Raw genomic sequence first — 22,743 nt, 5'->3', positions numbered from 1 at the left:
ATGACAACTAAACAGTCATTGGCTGGTGCTGACTAATCGTACGATTCTCCTCGGACGGATCCGGTTGGTTGCTTGGAAGTCAACCTCAACTTCAACTTTCTTGTCCAAATAATATCACACCACCCTCGCTCTCCAAACCGCAACTACTACTATTTCGAAAAGCCATTGGCAGTCGGCACAATGTTTGCTCAGCGGACCGCCTTCGCCCTCGCTAGGCGCACCCCCGTTAAGGCTCTTGCCCGACGCTCTTTTTCCACATCAATTGTCCGACGTATGTGCCCGCTCTGTTGACGATTTTCTCCCGTCGATCTTCACATTCGCCCAATTGGCTTCCAACTGCCGTCCAGTATATGGCCAATGCCACAGGGCACTTTCTGATCTGGCAAGTGTCTGAATTGCCTGCTAATTTCAAGTTTTCTGTTTTTCTAGGTGATGCTGGGAAGCCGGCCACATCCAAATGGGACCCCAAGCCCGGCGAGCCTATTGGCAAATTAGTTTCTTTCGAAGGTTAGTCAATAGATTCTGGCCGTTCTAAACACCTCTATCGTCGTCTCAATTAGACATTTGGAATTGAATATGGTCTTACGGGACATTGATTCATTCCGAGCACTTTGTCATCACTGTTATCGGAATAACATTGGCCCATCCCACTTGAAAACAAGCTTTCTAACTGTTCGGATATAGATATCGCGGAACAAACTGACCTTCTACCCCCCGGTGCGAAGCCCGGAACCATGCCTACGGACTACGAACAAGCAACTGGTTTGGAGAGAATTGAACTTCTAGGGAAGATGCACGGAATTGATGTTTTTGATATGCGACCTCTTGATGCGTCGAGAATGGGTGCGTGACATTTAGTGTTTCCTTCCGCATCTCCTCCCAATATTGGCTAGTGTGGCTGGGATCGCGGGGTAATATTTGGGACTAAGTCGATATGCGAATTTGGCAGGAACCTTCGAAAACCCGATTATAGTTAAATCTGGAGGCGATGAGCAATATGCCGGATGCACTGGATACCCCGCCGACTCCCATGATGTTGTGTGGCTCACGGTAAGGATGCTCCCAGTCGAAGTTCCATTCTCCTCCTGTTGTTATGCATATAATTTTGCTTTATAGGCAAATAGATGAATGTTTTAACTAATGCATATTCTAGGTATCCCGCGAGCGACCAATTGAGCGATGCTCAGAGTGTGGCAACGTCGTTAAGATGGACTATGTTGGACCTGAGGACGATCCCCATGCTCACGGTACGTAAACTTCGTCGTTGCATTGATTCATGTCTTAGATCTGTCAATTTGTCGTTATATTCGTATTTTCAAGTTACCTAGCATTACCCACAATACTGACGTTTTTGCTTTCTAGATGAACACCACCAGGTCCATGAGGATCCCAAGACCATGGCCGACTTCGTCAAGCCCGAATACTGGTATAGATAAATAGATACCGGAACCGATTTACTTTGAGAGAATGAGAAAAGGTTCTTGACCTTGTCTACCTGCTCTGAAACTTGAATCCACAGCGGACCTAATGTAAAACGTGTCAAAACAGCAACTTGCCATAGTCGGTTTTGTTTCTTTCATGTCCACGCACATGCGTGCAAACAACCTATCTCTCCCAGTGTCTTTCTCATGTGCAATCTTAGTTTATTGCCCTCCTGTGGGTCATATACCGACTCTACTCCATCTCCTAGCTGACATTTACCTTCTTATTTTCATATGTAGATTATTGCAGCTTTTGTATTACACCATGAATGAAGGCGGGAATTCTTTTTTTGAATATTTGAGGTTTTCGATTGTTGAGTGCCTGGTATCACATGTTGGCTAGTACCGCCAAATATCCAGGTGTAGCGCAAAGGAGCTATGAACCGATTTGAGAAAAGATTTTAGCTACGCGCTTATCTAAGTTCAATGTCGATTCTGTCCGGTACAACTTCCTGGACTTGGTTGATCTGCAATCGCCAAGACCGGTTGGGAGAGCCCAGAATACTAGACGATGCATATGTGTTGTGACATACATGCCATCAATAGCCATCATCGGAGATTATCTTAATCGCTTCAGTTGACACCTTGCTCAGTATATCGTATTCGATCTAATCGCCCGTACTTAAAATATGTAGAACACCAGTACAGTACATGCACCTATTTCAACCACCACATAATCATCAACTGTGACTAGTTCGTTAAGATATCGCTTCCCAGCCTCTGACCCTGTGTCTAATAGAATATGCCCATCACAATCAACAACCCCGCCTCTCCCTGCATTAAGTTGAGTCCACCTTGAGTCCCCTTGAGTCCCCCCGGAGTGGCATTAGCTCAGCCCTATTCGCCAGTTCGGCGTTCCACAACAAAGCCTCCCCCTCTACCTAGATGTTGTACCATGCCGGGATGCATGTTCAAACTTTTCTTGTTCATCCACACGGTCTCTCTGCATTTGACTCCTTTCCCACCTGCTTGCCCCCTTCTTTTCTTGAGAGACGCCGATAACGGTTAACCGTTGAGACATAGCGCTCGTCAGTCGTTACGCTGCGTTGTGTCTGTTCCCGCCTTCACTTTTCACACGAATTCTTTTTGTACCCTTCAACCTGCAGGAGAAAAAAAATAAATAATAAATAAAGATGGATCAACAGCATCAATTTGACTTTTTCCTCTTCATATTTCTGCCATTGCCATGAAAACGGGCGTGTTGTTCTTCTGGCTGTCCAGGGTAATATTCATCGTGGTGGTAATTTGGGATTTGAACAGTACCAACTGGACTACATAGGGAAAAAGCAGCCGCACATCACGGCGTATTCGTCTCCCTACGCATATGTATGTATATGCATAAATGCATATACGTGCGGCGTTGAATGCATATCAAGCGCGAAAAGATGACCCTTCCTTTGGAAAAAGCCGGGGGGATCCAATCAGTATACACCGGTTAGTGCTGCAGAGCCACATACTGTACATACATTCTTGATGCCATCCCAAGTAAGGTCTTTATTGCAAACCTTTGGTTTCACTCGCCCAATTCGATTAAAGCACTATTCACATGAACCTTTGTCATCGATATCCTTGCTCTCACAAGACGGTGGTGATCTGAAGGTTGTTGAATTGAATCATTAAAGACAAGGGGAGATGTGGTGTCCCTTGTTTGTTGAATTTGAACTGTGCCCACCACAGTACTACCAATGAATACATTATGGTACACCCAAATTTTTCCAGATTTTACCGATCCAAAACATCGGTTCATCCAGTGAATAATAGGAAAAGTCCTGGAAGTTCAAGTAGCTTGGAAGAAGGCCACTAGCAGAGCAACAGAATGGACAAATATGCCTTACTGGAAATCCTGTGAAGCATCTGGGCAGTTGAAAGGGTAGAGAAAATTTTGAACTGTGCTAGAGTTAAGTCATCAGAAAGCCCTCTATTGAGTGGTAACGGGGTGTCTACGGGTAGCACCTGATGTATTTATGCAACTTAAGACTAAAGAGAATAAAATTTCTCCGTGCTTTCAGTAGTAGGTACTAGCTAGAGGCCGTTGAACATAATTCAAACTGCCACTGCAGGTATCCCCAAATAGACTTGGTAATGCATGAGAGTCAACGCTTAGACGCACGCTGTGGAAGCAGCCAACCCTTAGATATACCAATATGCACATTATCGACATATAGGAGGAGCGTAATAGATGGATAGTGACTTCTCATTTGAAGTGTTGCAACTCTGCTATCTGTCCGAGTAACTTCTCGAACAAAAACGACTGAAAACGGTGCGATCGGGTGCCACGTAACCCGCCTGAAACACCGAACATTCCAAGCCGTGCACAGCAGCGGGTAGGGTATTTTCATACCCGAACGAATAGAAGAGAGTTGTTTCCATGACTATGGCTCGTTGAGGGCAGGAGTGGTATGGAGCTGGATGGGGATACTCAACACAGGATGGTAGAAAGATTATGGGCCGTCCGCAAGGTGAATACCGCAAACAGTCCATCTTGGAAAATGTATTCAGTTAATATACGTGAGTATACAGGGATCGGCAAGGCAAAGCTTCACAAAGTAGGCGGATCAACCTGGACCCGATTCCTTCTGATGGCGCAGGGACGATTTATAAAATCAGACAGAAAGTGGGATTCGAATTTTTCATCGCGCAAATTCATACGTTCGGAGGAACCATGCCTAGCAAAATGATCCATCGTTTGAAAATATGGGATGTTAGAAAGGGGTCTGGGGTTAAATAGCTAGAGATGTTACCTGTTAGTTACGTTTAACCTCAATCTCGATAGCTAGAGTTAGTTCATTTAGGAAGAGCCTAGGAGTGTATTCACACACATATCTTAAGTCATTCCAGCATTCGTATACCAAGATAACTTCGTCTTCTGAAAGCAAACTAGGGTAAATCAAGCATGCGGGGCACATAAGGATAGCACCTAGAAGAAATCGAACTCAGAACGACGACACAGATTTCTGAAAGCCTAACATCGTTGCCACCACCGGCGGTTTGAAGGGAAGTTTTGGATTGGCCAAACTAGAAGTCCGCCTGTGCACCCAACAAATGCGGATAGAGAGTGATTTTGCAAGTGAGCCTATCGGATCGAGCTTGGTGACTCGGAGACACCGAATTCTGCAAGTAAATCTACAACGCAAACTTCAGAGCCGGGGTGGGGGGACGAAAGAGGCTTGCTGAACCGACAATCCGTCCGTTAGGAAGACATTGCCAGCTGTTGGTCGAACCTAGGTCAAATCCCTGTGTAAATTTGAAATACTCAGCGCCTTCATTTATTCAGAAAGCTAACACAAAGCTCAATCAATACTCAAAGAGAAAGAAAGAGATGAAAAAAGTCATGAAAAATACCTCCGAATTTCACTCGTCACCGGAGGGGAAAATCCAACAACTGAAACGACCGGGATGATTGATGGGAACACATCCAACTTCCTTGCTGTTGGTGAGGCACAGAGGATGCGCAAAGTAGAGGAAAGATACAACAAGAAGAAGGGGAAATTCTTGTCCTCCCGCACAAAATCATAACATTCCTGTAGCCGGGTTGATTTTATCCAATCAAGGGTCCTCCTGTATCAAACATAGCGACCCGCTGTGTAAAAGGTAACCATGTAGAAAATGCAACGAGTGAAACTGCATGGCTGCTAAATTTGGTGTGATAGTTAGCCACCTAGCAACACTTGCAATGGTTAGAATTAGAATGGACTTTGATGTCTCCTGGCTTCGGTATGCCATAGATATTGTTAGGTCTTGGGAGTTCACTGGTGTCTCGGCCACTGATAGAAAAGCCCAACGGTGTATCCCCGGATATATATGAAAATGAAAACAGAAAAAAATAACGACGTTGTGTGTGGGTGTTGAAACAGGTTTGGTTCTTCTGACTTGATGTGACTTTGACAGCTACTTTGAATGTATATAATGCTTCAGAAGAGGAAGAGAATGGGAGATTGAGAGAAAGTACTTGTGTTCATTCAGAAATGAACCAAGATAAAATCCATCCTCAAAATTGAGAAGTTCGTCCAACCAGCTAGCATTAAAAGAGCAAAAACGCAACAGATGAACAACCAAGTCAGCTCTTATCATGTAAGTTATTCTGTAGCTTTCATATTGTGCATGTTGATCGCTCAACTTCCTTTCTGACATTTCCTTACACACTACTAGCAAAAAAAGTAGGGATCCAGAAGCAGAGGAGGATGCCTGTAGATGGCTTCGATGAGGAATAACAAACTTAGAAGCAGAGACAGGGAAACAGACAAGAAAAATGACAATTGAGGAAAAATGATATGTGATGTGAAGCTGCAGTTCTCTCAAAATTTACTCACTTTAACATGTCCCACGTGTAGTAATTGTGCCTGAATACATGAAGAATTAAATAGACCATATTAAAAAAAGAAAAAAATGCAAAAGGCAATTTAAAGGGGTGGGCAAGAGGCAAGGGGCCCAGAATAGAGGATCCGAAACAGAAATCGGAGTGACGAATGAAGCCTGCCTTTCTAACTTACAATAACCAGTTGTAGTGGAGTCGCTCTATGCCATACTGGGTTTTATTCCTTGTGTGTTCTGAAATGCTAATGATTAGGGTCAAATGGATAAGAAATGAGTAGTACATACATACATATAAGCAATTGTGCATGCAAAATAGATAGGGATGAAAAACTCATAAATGTTGTTTGGCCTAGCTTATTCACCAGGTCCCTCCCTCTATCCATTAACTATTTATCTAACGCAGAAGGGGTGTTAAACTCCCTGACACCTCCCACTGCAACTCATGATTAAGGTATAATAAGTTCGCAAAGATTATGCAGAGACTATGATGTTGCTTAGACGCATGTATTTAATGTAATATACTTTATCCCATGTGCTTCTGTCCAATTTTCAGCCTTCAATCTTTCCCATCCCCCTCTCTCCATGCAGTCCAACTTTGCGCAATCGCATCCCAACAACACTCGCCTCAGTGTCTTCCTCAACTCTGTCAACGTTCAACATCTCCAAACGACACAAAAAATAAAAAAAATAAAAATGAGATAGGTATTTCACAACCTTCACATTAACATTTACCCACTTGGTCAATTTATTATTTTGGCCTAGGAGTTAAAGACGAAGTAGACGAAACTGGGAAACAGGTAATACCCCCCCTTCCAAGAAATATCCCGCCTGTTTTATAAACGCGCGCGACTGGATGATGCACTCAGCTCGTCCACGAGAGATATAGGCCGTTTGCAGAACTCTTAGAGATAACCGAGGAAACTTTGCCCGCCATTTTCTTTTGTCTGCTTGTATACAAAACTAGTCGATTTGGTTTTCCAATTGATTTTATTTGATATACCACCCGAATTTGAGATTGGAAGTAATGTAAGGGACTTAGAATAGGCATGTGGAAAGAGTGAAAACAAAGAAAAAGGAAAGAATAAAAAACCGGGGGAAAGGGGGGGGGGGAGGTTGGCCATTAGAAAATTTGAAGAACTGAATAAAACATTAAACAAGAAAAGAAGACGACTAGGAACCCAACGGTGCTCTTCGCATTCGCATAACATCTCACCCAATGAGCCGCTTCCCGAACAATCTCACCCCCAAGCACAAAACGCATTTTGATAGAAAAAAGCAAAGTGAAAAATAAGGGAAAATATGGAAATCAAAGCACCTTGAATAGAGACAGAGGAAACTGGGGTATAGCACTGCCTGAAAACTGCCTGGGCTCGCCCCACCTTGTTACTAACTGGTAAAATAAGAAGGTGTGAACACCCAGCCTAAACTCCTGAAGCCTGCGATCCCGTTTACTCATCATAAAGTTGCGGCGATTCATAAATAGTTTCCTGAAATAGGAATAACGTAAAGACGTAGAACGGATGTACAACAGCACGAGCTTGGGTGCTAATTGTCGGGAAAAAAAGGGGGTAGATATTGTAGGTATAAGTTAGTCGTTAAAACGTCATTTCCGCTGCGTACGTTAAGTGTGCTTAAAATGCTCCTTTGCATATTGCTCACAGGCCTGGTACATTCAAAAGTTAGAATAACAGAGTCTATTCAGTCAGATGGGAGGAAAATCACCTTTGCTGGCTTCCCAATCTTCTGTCCAATGACTTTCCATTTACTTGATTCGTATTCTTTGATGGCATCGCGCAGCGTTATGGACTGATGATATGTTAAAACGCTGGAAAAATGGTGGCATGTTTCATTTGGTATTATAACATACCTCCTCCTCGGTAAATTCAGCATAATGCATGTCCTGCTTGCTAGTTAGACTGACAAGGGCAGATCACAGTTTTTGCTGCAGGACAAGTAGAAAACCAACCTTGTACCAATGTTTCTTCACACTTCCTTCAGTTCGCAAGGGGAAGGTCTAGTGTAGCAAATACAATTAGACTTTTATGTTTTAAATACTCCATATGTAACCAAGATATATGAAGGTGTGACTTTTCTAGCCCGGCATGAAAAGTAAGCTGGACGAACCTTAGCAATTTCACTCCAAGTGTTGCCAGCATCGCGCATAGTCTTAAGCCGTTGCTCCTCCTCCGCCGTCCATGGGGTGTTTGTTCGACCCTTCTTCTTGACTGTGGGCTCGGGGGCGGTTGGCGCGCCAGTTATACTAGTAGTAGTGGTATTTCCCTCGCCTTCAACAGCACCTGTTAGCGGGGGAGGTGCCATGGCGGCCAAACAAGCAGTCTGGAGTGACGCACGTCGCTTCCGGGGATTTGGAGCTGCTGGGGCTGGAGCTGGCACGGGGGTGGAGATGGGCACCATAGAGGCGCTTTCGAAAGGGCCAGGCCCTGTAAAAGGATGAGGCTGTTGCTGCTGTTGCTGGTTTAGGGGATGTGTGGGTGTGTTGGATGCAACAGTCGTCTTGATGCGTTTGGAAGTTGGAGGTGATCTACGAGAAGGATGAAAATATGGGTTAGTGAACTGTCCATTCTTGAATAAACCACTTGGTCGTCCAGCAAGCTTAGCATCTAGGACGCCGCTCTTAGAGAAAAAGATTAAAGCATTCCAACCTGTGGCTTGTAGTATCATAGGAGTTGGAATTGTACGCATGGAGGGAGAGAAGGGTGGAAAAAGTGAGAGCAAGATGAGGGGAATGTAAGGCGGGATTTGTTTTGTTTACGAAACAACAGCAACAGCATAAAAAAAATAAAAAATACTCACGACATATTAGGAAGAGGAGGTCTCGAAACAAAAACCGGCCAATTCATCTGTAGCGATACGAAGATAGATTAGTTAGATTTGGCCTGTTACAACCCGGCCACTTCGTTAATCACCCTGGCCAAAAACCGTGCAAGAAAAACATTACACACTAGGATCGGAAGCGAGGAATACCGCAAGCCTGATCTCGATGATCAAGCCGGGCCAGGAACATGAAGAGAAGGGTGGGGAGCTTGAGAGATTATGGTACAAACACTGGCGAAGGAAACGGAGTATAGTTGGGAAAAAGCGATTGGTACGTGGACGCGCGTGTGGGGGAGGGCGGGATATAGAAAAGTATCACTGTGCAGGATGACTTTGAGATGACAAGGCTAAGCTGTTGTCACCAGATTTTTTTAAGAGATTTTGGGTGAAGCACACAGGGGAACAGGGGATGAACGTGAAATAGCAGAAACCAGAAAAGGTATCTATTGATAATGAGTCTTAAGAGAGACAACTATTAGGAGAACGAGTATGGAGTTTGCCGATGGGAGGCAAAGGTATAATGGCATGAATGTACGTAACGTACGTACCTCGTTCATCAGTAGGTAGGTAACTGCAAGTAGAGGGAACAGTTCATCAAAGTAAACCAGATAGCACCTGCCGATGTGGAATGCGGAAGGTTACAAGGGCACAAGTGAGTGTACGGGGGGAATCGGGGGGGGGGAAAGGGGGGCAAGTCGTGAACAGGTCGCGGGCAGAGACTTGTACGTATGTATGGGATGTATGTCGATAGCGGATGTTGTTCAAGCGACTTGACTGATGTTGTCGATGGAGCAATGCTGGAATGCGATGGGGGCGTGGCGAGCAGGCAAAGCAAGCTGGGCTGTAAGTGGGAAGATGCGGGGAACCCAAAGTTCCATCACAACCACAGCAAGGTCGGTACGATTCATACGACTGGCTGCGGGAAGCTGGATGGGTATGACGCTTTTACGAGCGCAATACGGGTGTTCGTACAAAAAAAAAAAAAAAAAAAAAAAAAACAAAAACAAAACATAATCATATCATTCTCTGTCATCTTGCCGTTTTCCACAACTAAGCACCGGTACCGTAACTACCATACTAGTACATTACAATTAGCTTCATCTAATCAACAAACCACCAAACCGACCTCTTGGCATCAATCACATTCGAGGAATAGCTTGCGCCGGCATATGCTCCGTATATGAGTTCGAAAGGGTCTACTACTTGCTATCAGATCCAGTTGACCAGCCCTCTCTGTAAGTAGGCGCGAGGACGATGACCAAAGAAATTCTTGGAACTTTAAGCTTCCTGGCTTCAGCATTTGCGCAGTTATGAGACCAAGATGTCTTGTGCATGGACTCTAACCACCATGTATCAGACCTGTATTCAAGAGAGGGGGAGAGGCATAATTGCTTTTTTCTCTCCCGGCTCTGCCTCTTTTTTTCGCTAGAGGGAGAGAGAGAGCGTTGACATGTGCCAGAAGAGCTAGAATGTGCGGAAGTCAACAATCATGGTGAACAAGTATTTCTGGCTAATTTTTTCCCTTTCCTCCAGTGCGAGGAAACAGAAATACCCAGAAAACAATTCATGGGGGTCTTTGATTCAACCACTGACGCAACCAATCGATGCCAACCTTGGAAAGTTGCGACTGAAGTCATGACCAAGCCGCTCTCGGAACCCGAGGGCGCTAATGATACAACGGAGGGTCGCAATTAATAACCTGCTTTTGCTTTTTCGGTCTTCTGGACTGGAAGCTAGCCTTTGCCCAGAAATGCTGATAGGTGTTTGTCCAACCCAGTTCTCAAAATTCGGACAAATATTCGAGGTATGACCAAGTCCTCGTTTTCAAATTTGATTGGGATTGGTAGCAGGAAGATGGCATAAAATTTAGCCAAAATCTAGTCATAAACCATTCATCTTTTGAGGGACCTTCCCTATGCTGTATTTGTCTTAGAACAGATTTCCCAGAGGGGGCGCAGAGCATTGCTCAGGTTGTTAAAGAGAAGCTCATAGGTTGTAACTTGGATGAAGAGGTGAAGATGAAACCTCGAGACTGTTCACGGAGGGGACAGGCAAGTCAAAACCATCGTTCAATACCATAAGCCAGCTTCCTTGAATCGCTCCTGCGAGCTGGATAGATGGTTGGTTCGCACAAGGTAAGGTACAAGTACTTATGATTAATTCTCCATTACGTAGTGTTGTTGGCATCGAAACTAAAGTTATTCCTCAGAAAAATAAGCTTAAAAATGATCACTCTCATGAGCAGACCCCGAGAAGTAGTATACATCTACTTATGACACGTGGTGAAGTGTGGCAGAACCCAGAAAACAAAAAGGAGGGATTGACAAGGCAACAGAACTCATTTTTGCTTTCTCGCATCAAATGTAGTCCGTACAGTACATTTATATACATACATGCATGTACTGTACCTACTTAACAGCTTCATCCGGATATGGACAAAGAGGTACAACAACGCAAGTATGTACATGGTACGACGGCAAAGTACACCCGATGGACATAGCTTAATTCAACCTAACAAGACGGGATGCATGGTCCACCGGAACTTTCTCATATATATGGAGGACTTCTGGAACCCTTCCAACAACACGTATGTATCCTATGCCCGATATACAGTTTGGATTCACTCTCTCAGTTCCTCATATGAATACCCCCCAAACACAAATAAACCCTCTAATCCCAAAAGCATACGCACACGTGTATCGAGTTTTGGATAGCGTTTCACTGTGTTACTCTTACATATAAAACAATTGTAGTGTTAGCAATGATATGGAGTATGATACCGGTCGTAAGCAAATCTTCCGAGCTTCCTGTTATTAACCTGTTCCATCTCGCCATATCTGCTAGCAGCTAGAGAAAAGCCCCTCCGAAAATGACAAGAAGAGAACGAGCCGTAGATGATAAAAACGCCCATCAAAAGGTTCGGATGAGATGATCAACCGATCCTCTGGGTACCCCGCCCGCTCATCTCGAAAATCGAGAACTGATAAGTAAAATAAATAAATAAAGAAAGAAAATGAAATTGAAATGAAATGAAATGAAAATGGAAAAAAATAAAGATTGCTGCCCTGCTATTTCTAGGTTGAGCTTGGGCAAAGAAACGATCCTCCTGATAGGCATCTAGAAGCCCGGAACTCTCATCTCCGCCTTCTTTCCTGTCAGACCTTAAAAAGCATAAGGCACGCGCTGGCTAACCACTCTTAAGGCGAGAAGAGTGCTCACGAGTGCCCTCATTTGGAGGTCATATGCATGGCGTCCATTCATTGGTCAGGTAGACGTCTATATGTTGAGTAAAATATCCCAAATGGGAATTTACTTTTCATAAATGCCTTCTAGATTGTTCATCTTTTTCTTTTATGATTTTGTTTTGAATAAAATAGAATATCGTAACACAAGAGGAAGAATTTTCAATGTCTGGAGAAATTTCCCGATCAATGATAGCCTGCGCTGTCTCTTGTACAAGCATCTCTCTATTTATTATAGAAAAACCAACTTTTCTGTGCACCCCATCAAATCCATGGATGGGATGGGATTGAACAGCTGGCTGTATGACTCTGATATTAATCTTCATTCTTTCCTTTACAGATGTTCCCTTCTGTATTTACATTCTTTATACTCTTCTCTACATTCATTACAACCTATACATTCATTAATATACTCATTTCATGTGCTGCTGCTCAGTGTGTGGGAATTCTCATCCTCTCGGTGCATTTGAACAGCCTCAATCCATTTATTATCTCTCTATTTATTATAGAAAAACCAACTTTCCCATGTAAAAAACACTGTAATGTTGACATCATGTGCATCTCATCAAAAATATTTGAATGCTCTGACTCATACAGCTCAGATCAATCTTCAAATCTTCATTCTTTTTTTCATTCTGCTCTTTTCATACATTCTCTACAGTATTTACATTCTTTATACTTTTCTCTATATTCATTTTTGATCTCTGTGTTCATGGCATGTGCTGCTAAATAATGCTCTGTAACATGATCTTATGTGATGTCATGTGCATCTCTTTGAATTTAGATGGGATTCAACAGCTGGCTCTGCAGCCTGTACAGCTTTGATTAATTTGATAATGGTGATAGAGGTGATACGGGGTGGAAGAGAGTGGTAGGGGGAGAGGGTGATAGAGGCAGTAGAGGGGGGTAGAGGGTGGAAGGGGTGGAAGGGGTAGGGGTAGAGGGTGGAAGTGGTAGGGGGGGCTGCGGGGCGGTAGGGGCGGTGGTGGTAGAGGGGATAGGGGGTGGAAGAGGTGGAAGGGGTGGTAGGGGCGGTAGAGGCGGTGGTGGTGGTAGAGGGGGTAGGGGGTGGAAGGGGCGGTAAGAGGGGGGTAGGGGTAGGGGGTGGAAGTGGTAAGGGGGGCTGCGCAAGCAGCAAAGCGAGCGTAAGCGAGCGTTTGATGCTTGTACAAAGTAGTGTAAAAATCGCAGGGTGAGTTTAAATTGCGCTGTTGTGCAGCTGTTGTTCAATGTACGCTCAAAATGATGATAGTTTTGTTTCCCTTACTCTTTGCGAACCTAATTGGAACATTCTGTTCCGTTAGTATATGAGAATCTTAGATTTGCATGTGAAAAATAAGAGGCGAGGATCGCGAAAACATTTAGGACAATTGCAATATTGAGAATATACCTGAACGAGTAATAAGAAGTGGGAATGAACAAGCAAGCGCTTATAAGATATTTAGAATGTTCTCACACATATTATTTATGTGCCTCTCTCTTTTATTTCCCGAAAACGAAGTGCATCACAGGGGCAATTGCAGGCATGGTAACATGTGTAGGTACATAACTGTGCTTTTACTATCTTGGGATAGTATGTACGACGTGTTTGTCGGTTCGCATGCATATTAAGAGCATCCGGGATAATTCTGTTCTTCAGCTAGATGAGGATAAAACAATTTGATGCATGTAAACATTACATGGCTTGGCCAAATAGATGTACAGGTACTGTACATGTACATGCAGAGGGCACGCAGTGCTGTGTTGTGTTGTAGTTATGCCATATACATTTGCACAAGGCTCCTTGATTGCATTTCCCGTGGTTTTCTATGCCGAATTTCCTTTTTTGTGTTGGGGCATCTAGGTTTCTTATCCGTCCGGGAGCGGGTTTTCATGCTTTTCATTCAACTCCGCTCCGACCCTATTGACCTTGCGTGATTAACTGCTTCTATTTGTCAAAGGAGGGCAACAATAACTAAAGTAAGGAATGGAGAGTGTCGTGACAGAACTTTGAAGGGGGGAAATTTCGGCTTGGCAGGTTGGGAACTGAGAAGGGCTACTGCGTAGGCGACAAGGGACTGAACTGGCCACAAGCTAAATCCTATTGGGCCGTGACGCGCTAACCACAAAAAGTTAGCTGCGTTAACTGGGGAAGCTTATCCTAGCAACCGAAATAGTTAAGGAAACAGGAGGCTGAAACAGAGGTGGACGATTTGGCGTATATTTTCTTCCAGGGTGTTCATCTGCATGATACGCGCGTAATGAGTGCATTGCCTTTACATGAATTATCTGTGCTTCCATGACAACAACTATTTGTGTCAGCCTGCTTGTGGGTTTGGATCATCGTGCAATGCGCTTGGGTGGAAGCTCCATCGGCGCATGCTCTGGGATATGTCTGAACGAAGTTGTTCTCCCGTGTGTGGTTGTTCCCCGGTTTCCTTTCTTTCCTCAAACACCAGCAAGGTCTGGGATGGAGTCCGCTAGAACGCCATTTGAACCTCTCGGAGCTGCAAGTCTGATTCGAAGGACCCGTCCGGTCTTTACCCCGTGGCTAAATTGCATGGGAAACTGCTGACCTAGTTTGTTCTAGGGGTTGAAAAAAGAAATATCAAAAGTTCGCAAACATTTATTATGGCATAACAGTGAAGCCAGGCTTGATTGTGACGCTACGAGTGGGTTGGTTTATGTTTGATGGGAGAGATCCTTGGTTTCAATCAGCTTCTACGAAGCCTACATCCCAAGTCTACAGTTTTGGAACTGCCCTTGCAATGCTAATAATAGTAGCTAGCTGGCGAAACATTAGAATACCTCCTCGCAATCCATCCAATTCCTAGGAATATACTCCGTATGTTTTCATCGATTTTCGACATACCCGAGACCGGGCCATGCGGGTATTTTCCCAACCTCAACAATATCATTTGCAATAACCATTCTCCCGCTAACTGCCCCTCGCGCTGCTCCGGAAGTTTGCACCACGGCAGCCAAGCCATTCTTGCCTTAGGCAGATTTTCACTACTCCTAAACACAATAATATGGGATTTCTACTGTGCATGAGCTGCTTCAAAAGTTGCATCGTCCTGATTGCTTCGAAGCCAATCCCTTCTATTTTGGATTCCAAATCGAGTTTCAAAATTCTTTTTGGTTTCCTGAATGTTTGATCCTAGGGGGCTCATCATATCCCGTGTGATTTCAGTCAGCATTGTCCACCTGCAGGACATTTTTTGTTAAATATACTTTTTGTCTTCGGAACTGGATGTCAATGCATGATAGGGACCGTCTGAGCTCTATCAAGGATTAGAGGTTGAATAGGCCATGGTGAAACCCATTCCGAGAAGAAACGATCTTGGTAACAGAGTTGGGGCAGTTGAAACGGTTGTTTGTGTCCGGACCAATCACAACCCGCCAAGCCTGTCGCCAAGCGACCCTCACATTGTCAGCGAACTGGATTGTCTCGAGGAACTGGATCTTTCTCATGTGAGATGCATGGGAATGAAGATTTAGACACCACAGGCATTGCCATCTACCATTTATGTGGCGTTGGTTTCTGTGAAAGCCTACCTGTTGGTGCCCCCGCGTTTGCCTCCGCGTTTTCGTACCTCATTCAACAGGAGAGAACCCGCTCAACGTTTTAAAGTTGTCGGTTTCAAGATGACTTCTAGATGGCTCTGTACCTGAGTTAAGCATTTGCTCTAGTTAGCGAAAGCTCTGATGCAATTCTGGGTTTTGAGCTTGGAACGGTTTGACTTCGGGGATCTCAAACGCGCACTTCCTCTTCGCCAATCTTGGCCGTTTTGTTCCAAATTATTTTTTGTCTTTTAACCTTTTTAGCGTTAATTGACGGACCATGTGTTGAATGTGTTGCATCAAAAACTTATTTTTCCCTTTCGGGTGATTTTTGAAACCGACTATTTACTGTTTAGCAATCTTCTAGAGCCCCTACCGCTTTTAGTAGATGGCTAGCTCTGTTCTGAGAACTGACACTTCTTAGGTTTTGCCTTGTGTGTGAGCAACCCCGAGTTAAAACCTGTAGGGCCGATTTGGCGCGGCTGATCTGCTCTGAGATAGGCTTAAGCCTCCCTTTGGAAATAACCATTAGCTCCTTTTGGAACGATTTCATGCAATTCTATCATTTTCTGGGAAAGATCGTAAGTGCGGCGGTCACATATCATCAATCTGCAGGGACGATTCCTCCCACTCTCTACCAACAAGCAAATTTTCAGAAACAGATCAGGCACCAGCAACCATCGCCACTCTGATTTATGCGCTACCTCTGCTAGTGTCAGGAACCGTTTTTGGCTCAGGCACAGGCTCTTTTAAATAGGGTAAATATAAGACTGCCCCATGCTGCGTTTTCAAGTTTGTTCTGTTAGGATTATTCCAAAGAGTTTGATAACTACTGTCTTTTCTTCTATATAGCAGCTTTTATTTCTGGAAAATATTGCACTGGGAATCATGTCTTCGACTATCCGCTCCACCTCCCTACCGACGGATGCTCGATCCACGACACCCCTTCAGCTAGACCGGATTGGGCACCGTATCCAAAAGCATCGAAAAACAGCTTCTGCAGGGGGAGGTCGGGCATGGACTGAAGAAGAAGTACGCAAGTCCTAGCGGTTGATGTACTCCCATGGAACTTAAAAGAAGCTAACCTCTCCATAGGAAACATATCTCATACGGACTCGCCTGCACAAAATGCCTTACAAGCATATTGCTGCCCACTTGCGCAAGACTGAACTTGCTTGCCGCCTCCATTATCATCAGATGTCATACGGCAACCGGCGTAGACGCACGGAGTCTATGTCTTCCATCAGTTCGATTTCGCCACTGCCGACGACGCAGGAATACCCTCTTGAATACAAGCCATCTGATAACATGTACACCGCGCCATCTTCCCCAAGCCCCCGGTCAATAATGCCTTCCAGAGCATCTTCCGTAGTCGATTCTCCCCAACAATCTCGCTCTCATGTTCCCATTCTTCCGAAACCAAACACTTCCGCACTGCCCTCCGTACAGTCGGCATCCGCCGCAAATATCAATAGTTCCCTTGGATTGGATACTTCCATTTTCCACAGCCAGGACAACCAGTCCAGCTCCTTCGATCACCCTGAAAGCATCGATACCATCCGACTCCGGGGTCTCTATGATACCCACCGCGATTCCTTCTGGTCACTAATTGCATCAGATTACTCGAAAAAGTTCAGCTTCCCACCTATCAAGCTCGAAGAGGCATTCTTCCACGCAATATTCAACTCGTATAGAGGCCGTGGTACATCTCCTCCTACTCCTTGCCCCAGTCCCCAGGACGCAATCCGCGAACTACAAATGGCAACAGACAACGCTGGGTTTCACGCCATCAACAGGCCATATATATCGTCCATTTCAGAGCTGAACAACCCAATAAATAGCCGCTCCCCCGTTGAGAAATGCGCTGTGGCTTCGTTGCTTACTGTTGAGAGAGACGTGTTTGCCCCAAAGGGAATCGCGAGTACTTGAACTACCAACTTGGCGCTTTACATATACTGGAAGCCTATATGGGTTATAGAAACCCTCATACGACTAGGAGATGCTCAAACATTCCCGACAGCGATGTTTATTCAAGGCCCAAATTCATTACCACCTTCTCTCGGTATTTTTCCTTGTTTCGCTTTCTCTTTCTCGGCTTCGACTTTGTATTATGATGATGATTTAATGTACTGGATCACATTTCCTATCTCCTTTTTTCCCTGTAGGTACGTAGGTACAGGAGTTTGGTGGAAGACATTTACGCTTTTCGCTCTTTTTGTCTCTCCTTTTTCTGCGCAATTTTTATTTTTGTATTTGGTCTGGTGGAGGAGCACGGCAAAGGTCATGGCCCAACGATTATGTTCGTTTAGGAACAGCTCTTTTTTTTTTTTTTTTTTTTTTTTTTTTTTTTTTTTTTTTTTTTTTTTTTTTTGTTATATAGTGTGGGAAACAGCTTAGTTGGAGTTAGAGAGGGATTTATGAAACTTTTTTGATGGTACGAAAGATGTGTACTCTGGACGAGAGGGGAGATAGTCAACCGACGCATTGTACATGTACATTACAATATATTTTTATGAATATATTTTCAATGAGAGAAATACGGCAATCTGAGAGCTGGGAATCTACGATTCGTGTGCTCTCCTTCCGTTGCCCCAGGGTTAGGTGGTTTGTAGACAGTTCACCTGAAGGACATGCACGCTCAAGAAATGAAATGCCAACGAATAGAAAGGACTCACATTCATGCACTATATAAGTGTATATAGAGTCGGTACTTTCTGCTCTCCTCTATATTGTCTCGAAAATGACGCGTGGATTGCCTAAACTATTACAGCTCACCAAGGATATATCAAGGTCAAAAAGTCTGTCTCCGTCATCTCACGATTCTCCGGCTCTCCAGGGGGGTAGAAAAACACCAACTGCAATCCCTACGCTCCGCTGAGTCCCATCCCCCGCACCCGCAATACAAGCCTGCCATGAAACAAGAGCAAACATGTGTTATGATAAATGAACACCTTTCTCACTATTATTCGCATATGTATAGCGCAATCGACTAGCTCGCAACGGTTGTGTATCGCTCTTCGGAATTTAGCTTTGAAGAGGGTGCTGTTTTCTGCAGAAATTGTTTCGGGCCGGATCGTAATCGATAGACGAGGGGGTGATACGGACCTAGGACGCTGGAAATCTCCGAGGCAAGGCGTGTAGTTATTGGCACCCTCGGATAGGTAGATTATACTCTGCACCGCATATCCAAAACTGTTCAAGGCTGCAGTCATCATCATCGTCATCATCATCATCACTATCTTCACAATTATTGCCTACGGATAATGCTCCGAAAATATGTAGGTGTTGATATACATGTATAGTTCGATTCTCTTGCAAAAATGCATTGGCTCTAGATATATTAGGAAATGATAGCGGGACGGCTAATGGGCCTCGATATCGCTTGCTGCGCCTTTCATCCAGGGATATATGAAGGGAATGGAACGTCAAATTCTAGCTACGACGACCTGGTGTTCCCCTAGGAGATCCCCATCAAACACCGGTTTTTCTTTACCCATCCTGATATTCTTTCTTTCAAAGCGAATGTTTCAAAGTAGTATAACATATTCAATTCGCTGGGGTTTCCACAGCCGCTAGGGGTTACATCTCCGTTCGAAGACTCCGTACGCAACGAACTGGAAGATGGAGGTCAAATGCACCAACTCCTCTGTCCATATCGTTATTGGGGGGTACCTGCGTTAGTTTGGATGTATGACATTATGCACTTACTATTGCCCGATCACCTCAAGGCTATGGATAGATTTCGGCTAATTCCGCTATGCTTTTGATTTCGTTTTTGTTATATTTCGCTTTCGTTCATTCGGGCAAAAGACCGCTTCCAAATATGTAAACGATTTTAAAGGGTGGCTTCTTTGACCAAAAGATTTGAAACAAGTATACCAACGACATGCAATCGATATTTTGCCTGCGGAGAAGTTGGTGACGGTAGCTGGAACAAAAAGGTCACGCCGTAGCTGTTTCATCCTCGTAGACAGGGGCCTAAACCCGATGTAAGAAAAATTCTTTGTCGGTCGTTATCAGAGTATCGGTCGAGCCCAGATGTTGGATGTTTTAAACTTTCTCATCTGCGCAGTTGGATGGAAGCTGAGATGTGAAGGTGGTCGACTGGTAGAGAGCCGCGGAGATTAGGATAGAAGCTTAGGCTATTCTACTCATCCTTCGGGTTGGTAATGGCGGCGGCCATTGTTGACCGGGAAAATCTCTCTATTTCGTTCAAAATGGCCACACATCTTGCGAGGTTCGCGGCCCCCACCCCAAGGGAAGAAAAGCTCGAGCACGCCATTGTTTAGTAAGCTGCGGATGCTGCAGGTTAACTTCATTGTATTCGAAAAGAGGTCTGTTTAGATACCTAGGGACCTAGGTACTCTTCTCATTTCAGTAGTTCCATCTTTTCCAACAGTGGAGGTCAGACCAAACAATAACAATTCAGCGGATTTCAGCCCCCTTGTTGAGAGGATCCTTTACACTCTTCAAAGGCGAGAAAACTAAAACAAGTTTCGGTCCGAGGTTTTGATGCTTTTTCAAGAGAGCTAGTGTTCCGCAGGCTTTATTTGAAAATCGTTGGTCACAAGCGGTCGATGGGATAAGAATGGGGCAAATGAGTGGCTATCGTGAACGAAAAATTTACTCTTAGCTTATTTTTCTTTTTCCGGTGCGGTCGGCATGGGCCGACGAAAATCCCGTAGTAACGGTGTGGACGAGGGTGACCTGATGGCCTCTCGCGAACCAAAGAACAATAGAACTGTGCCTGGAACAGAAAAGGTAGAAGGGCCGTGCTCAGAACGCATATGATGCTGCCGATACTAGTCCCTGCAGAAGCAGATAATCGAGCCGATTTGGTGAGATTAGTCTCAAGAGTAGGAGTTAAACCGAAGCAAAACGTAAATGCCCAAGACCTATAGCAAGTTACCAATGTGTAGATAGAGAAAGGTAACGCCTTAGTATCAACTGCGTTGGTCGGAGGCTTTTAGATTCCGAAAAATAATAAACATGACAAGAGAGGTTTTTTTACACAGGCTCTGGGCAGTATGGCGAATTCTAGTTGGATGCACGATGCACCCCAGAGATCTTAACACCCATCGCATCTCCACTTATCTTGATCGGCTTGCCCCTCCCCTATCTGATAGATCTTCATGGCGTTCTAAAAACGCAAATCATGCAGTTAATGCTTTGATCGACGGCACAGAGTAAATAATATCCCGCCGTTCGCAAGCAGTCTCGCTTTATGATTCGACAATCTGCCATGATTTTGTCCTCGTGTTGTACAGGCCCCCAAAAACTTATAGAATTACCCTGGAGTGGCCAATGTGAGCTTGCCTTCAAGCGGCCGAGGGCCAGGGCAAAATTTGTACACCCCATATTGCAATGAAATGGAGTGGACTTGAGCGAAGGGTTGAAGAAAGGGCCGTCCAGGCTAGCTAGCTCTTGAGAACCTGTCAAGACTACAGAGTAAATCGACGGAGCTCGATTCCGGGAGCTAGGGTTTTGGGGAATTGGACTGGGCCTCTCTGACTGGCGTTTGATAACAGTTAGTTAACTGATAGAGCTGTTGATCAAACTCCAACTCGCCGTCTCGTTGGGTGTTGGTTCAAGGATTATCATTAAAATCTGAATAATGAGCAACTGCGGAGGCTCTTCTTCGAGAGGAGGTATACGGAATACTCTTCGTGCCTGGTATCTGAAAAATCATCCGGACGACTCGAGTTCTCGTGGCGTTGGTTATGAGAATAGCCCAGGGGTTATAAATAGATTGGAATCACGTGCTCCCGCTGGGTCGTTTCCAAGGTTAGCTCCCCCCTAGTTACCTCCATAATCGCGTCGCTGTAAGCGCCAATCCTCGCCGCCTTGGGTTGCGCGCCCACATTTTTTCCCTGGCCATCGCCGGCCCATTTTTCATAAAGAACTGCCCCCTCCTGACTGCTGCTGTGTGCGTTTATGATACGTAACTTATACAACACATGCTGGCCACGAACCCAGAACCGGAATGGCCGGGGCGTTTATTTCCTGGATGCGATGCCCCCCGTGGTTAGCCAATCCCGCCCGTCTCCCTTTCCTCCCAACCAGCAGCAGCATATCTCAACCTCTATCTCCCCCTTGCCCCAAGTCGGTTTTATGGACTAGTAATTAACAGTATGGTGGCTCTTCCTTGGGACGCATGGGTTGTGCTCGGAATCTGGAGAACCATTAACCGGATTCCGTGTGGTCCTGGGACTGCATCGCATTTAGTTAGGGTTGGATTTTTTTTAAAAAAAAAGGATCAGGCGTTGTCTTCTAGGATAAACACCGACTATCGTCTCCTGGTCTCCTTTCGGGTAGATTCTCAAGCAGACTAACCATAGATTGTATTAGTACACCCGTCATATGTGCAGTGGATTTATACAGCCTCTAAGTCAATCCGGAGAATAACTGCAAGTATCAGTTATCTGTGGCCCAGTCAACAATCAACAATTGCTGTTTGGTATAGCCCCCATCTCCAGCAACGCTGAAAGTGGCAGGAACCGGCAATGCGGAGAATGAGGACCTGCAGCTTCTGAGAAACACCAATAGTTGCTGGCTTGCGACTTGCGGTTCTTGAGACCAGGGAGTGAGTTACAAGCCCCGCGAACCTCTGCCCAAGTGGCCGACCCGTGGCCTGCGCCGCAAGTCAGTTACTCCGCTTTGCTTTTTATTTCATTGAGCAGCATCCTTCAGGCGATGCAGATGGCATGTCAAACCGTACCTGGGCGATGAGGGGAGGAACAGATTCCTAATCTCTTTGATGGCCTCCACGTGCTCCCTCCTGTCCTTCCCTCATTCCTGACTTCATTGTCACCAACTGATATCGTCAACTTTCTCTCATGTATCAGCCAATGCGGCACTAGGCGATAGCTTCAAACCAATGCTCGGTATCTAGACATTCAAGCCGACTTCTTGGCCACTAAAAACATCCAGGATAGTTGTGATTGGGCCTAGGATTCAGGCGTTCTTGTATGTATATGTAGTTGGGAAGCAAGTAATAGCTGTGCGGTACACACCTAGGTACCTCGTTGTCTTTTACCCAACACCTCCGGTGGGCAACCCCTACATCACCCATGCTGCCGGAGCCGAATTAGACGTTTGCCACTTCTTTCAATCCTGGAGATGTCATCGAGGATCTTTTTGGGGGCTGATTTCTCTGTCCGTGTGTGGCCCTAATCCTGGATGGCGGCCGGAGAGGGCTGGCGCTTAGGTGCAGACACTCCAAAACAACCACCATGTCGCCGTTCATCATTCTCAGGTGGCACAGTTTATGTCTAGTGGGACCTTCATTGTCCAAAGGGCCGTGTATGAGCCCATCTTGGATCGCCCCA

The 22,743-nt window shown here is 45.0% G+C and overlaps 5 protein-coding genes across 14 annotated transcripts; 3 read left to right on the top strand and 2 right to left on the bottom strand.

Annotated features, from left to right (window-relative positions):
- The first annotated feature begins 22 nt into the window (after positions 1–22).
- BDCG_01714 (cytochrome c oxidase subunit 5b) lies at positions 23–2,499 on the top strand. Its single transcript, XM_045417251.1, has 6 exons — positions 23–271; positions 430–507; positions 685–843; positions 950–1,050; positions 1,154–1,247; positions 1,363–2,499. The coding sequence occupies exons 1-6, from the start codon at positions 181–183 to the stop codon at positions 1,434–1,436; spliced, it is 597 nt and encodes a 198-aa protein (XP_045274113.1). The 5' UTR covers positions 23–180; the 3' UTR covers positions 1,437–2,499.
- A 777-nt stretch (positions 2,500–3,276) lies between these two features.
- On the bottom strand, positions 3,277–10,830 carry BDCG_01712 (MYB DNA-binding domain-containing protein; the record flags this gene model as incomplete). 5 transcript variants are annotated; one of them, XM_045417248.1, is made up of 10 exons in its annotated part: positions 9,179–9,625; positions 8,610–8,656; positions 8,147–8,337; positions 7,920–8,080; positions 7,762–7,809; positions 7,663–7,695; positions 7,518–7,601; positions 4,824–7,458; positions 4,301–4,715; positions 3,277–4,209 (listed from the first exon to the last, which is right to left on the bottom strand). In XM_045417248.1, exons 1-8 carry the CDS (start codon positions 9,185–9,187, stop codon positions 7,417–7,419), a joined length of 615 nt encoding a protein of 204 aa, XP_045279720.1. In that variant the 5' UTR covers positions 9,188–9,625. The 5 variants fall into 5 exon arrangements, with proteins under 5 accessions (XP_045279720.1, XP_045279718.1, XP_045279719.1 ...); XM_045417246.1 differs by having other exon boundaries at positions 3,929–4,209; positions 7,920–8,337; positions 9,179–10,830; XM_045417250.1 differs by lacking the exons at positions 3,277–4,209; positions 4,301–4,715 and adding an exon at positions 8,861–8,961 and having other exon boundaries at positions 7,417–7,458; positions 9,179–9,226.
- BDCG_01711 (uncharacterized protein) lies at positions 9,359–10,269 on the top strand (the record flags this gene model as incomplete). Its single annotated transcript, XM_045417245.1, has 2 exons — positions 9,359–9,564; positions 10,164–10,269. 2 exons carry the CDS (start codon positions 9,359–9,361, stop codon positions 10,267–10,269), a joined length of 312 nt encoding a protein of 103 aa, XP_045274112.1.
- A 3,050-nt stretch (positions 10,831–13,880) lies between the features above and the next one.
- BDCG_01709 lies at positions 13,881–17,738 on the top strand. Of its 6 annotated transcripts, none has more exons than XM_045417244.1 (4): positions 13,881–14,266; positions 14,442–14,465; positions 14,636–16,447; positions 16,511–17,738. In XM_045417244.1, exons 3-4 carry the CDS (start codon positions 16,304–16,306, stop codon positions 17,342–17,344), a joined length of 978 nt encoding a protein of 325 aa, XP_045279717.1. In that variant the 5' UTR covers positions 13,881–14,266; positions 14,442–14,465; positions 14,636–16,303; the 3' UTR covers positions 17,345–17,738. The 6 variants fall into 6 exon arrangements, with proteins under 6 accessions (XP_045279717.1, XP_045279716.1, XP_045279715.1 ...); XM_045417243.1 differs by having other exon boundaries at positions 13,881–14,273; positions 14,442–14,742; positions 14,818–16,447; XM_045417242.1 differs by having other exon boundaries at positions 13,881–14,523; positions 14,640–14,742; positions 14,818–16,447.
- Positions 17,739–18,150: 412 nt separating this feature from the next.
- Positions 18,151–21,110, bottom strand: BDCG_01708 (uncharacterized protein). The gene has a single exon (XM_045417238.1). It carries the CDS (start codon positions 18,646–18,648, stop codon positions 18,280–18,282), a length of 369 nt encoding a protein of 122 aa, XP_045274110.1. The 5' UTR covers positions 18,649–21,110; the 3' UTR covers positions 18,151–18,279.
- Between the last annotated feature and the right edge of the window lie 1,633 nt (positions 21,111–22,743).

This window comes from Blastomyces dermatitidis (assembly GCF_000003525.1).
Source record: "Blastomyces dermatitidis ER-3 genomic scaffold supercont1.2, whole genome shotgun sequence".
In the NCBI taxonomy this organism is placed as follows: Eukaryota; Fungi; Ascomycota; class Eurotiomycetes; order Onygenales; family Ajellomycetaceae; genus Blastomyces; species Blastomyces dermatitidis.
The sequence above is the reverse complement of the archived record's forward strand: the minus strand, read 5'-3'. Positions and strand labels throughout refer to the sequence as shown.

What these genes read in the sequence shown, in the direction of transcription:
- BDCG_01709 (XM_045417244.1), top strand. Translation starts at nt 16,304, where the DNA reads ATGTCTTCGACTATCCGCTCCACCTCCCTACCGACGGATGCTCGATCC. An exon ending in GGGCATGGACTGAAGAAGAA is followed by an intron (nt 16,448 to 16,510) that starts GTACGCAAGTCC and finishes ACCTCTCCATAG; the next exon opens with GAAACATATCTCATACGGAC.
- BDCG_01708 (XM_045417238.1), bottom strand. Translation starts at nt 18,648, where the DNA reads ATGATGATGATGACGATGATGATGACTGCAGCCTTGAACAGTTTTGGA.
- BDCG_01714 (XM_045417251.1), top strand. Translation starts at nt 181, where the DNA reads ATGTTTGCTCAGCGGACCGCCTTCGCCCTCGCTAGGCGCACCCCCGTT. An exon ending in ATGATGTTGTGTGGCTCACG is followed by an intron (nt 1,051 to 1,153) that starts GTAAGGATGCTC and finishes TGCATATTCTAG; the next exon opens with GTATCCCGCGAGCGACCAAT. An exon ending in GGACGATCCCCATGCTCACG is followed by an intron (nt 1,248 to 1,362) that starts GTACGTAAACTT and finishes TTTGCTTTCTAG; the next exon opens with ATGAACACCACCAGGTCCAT.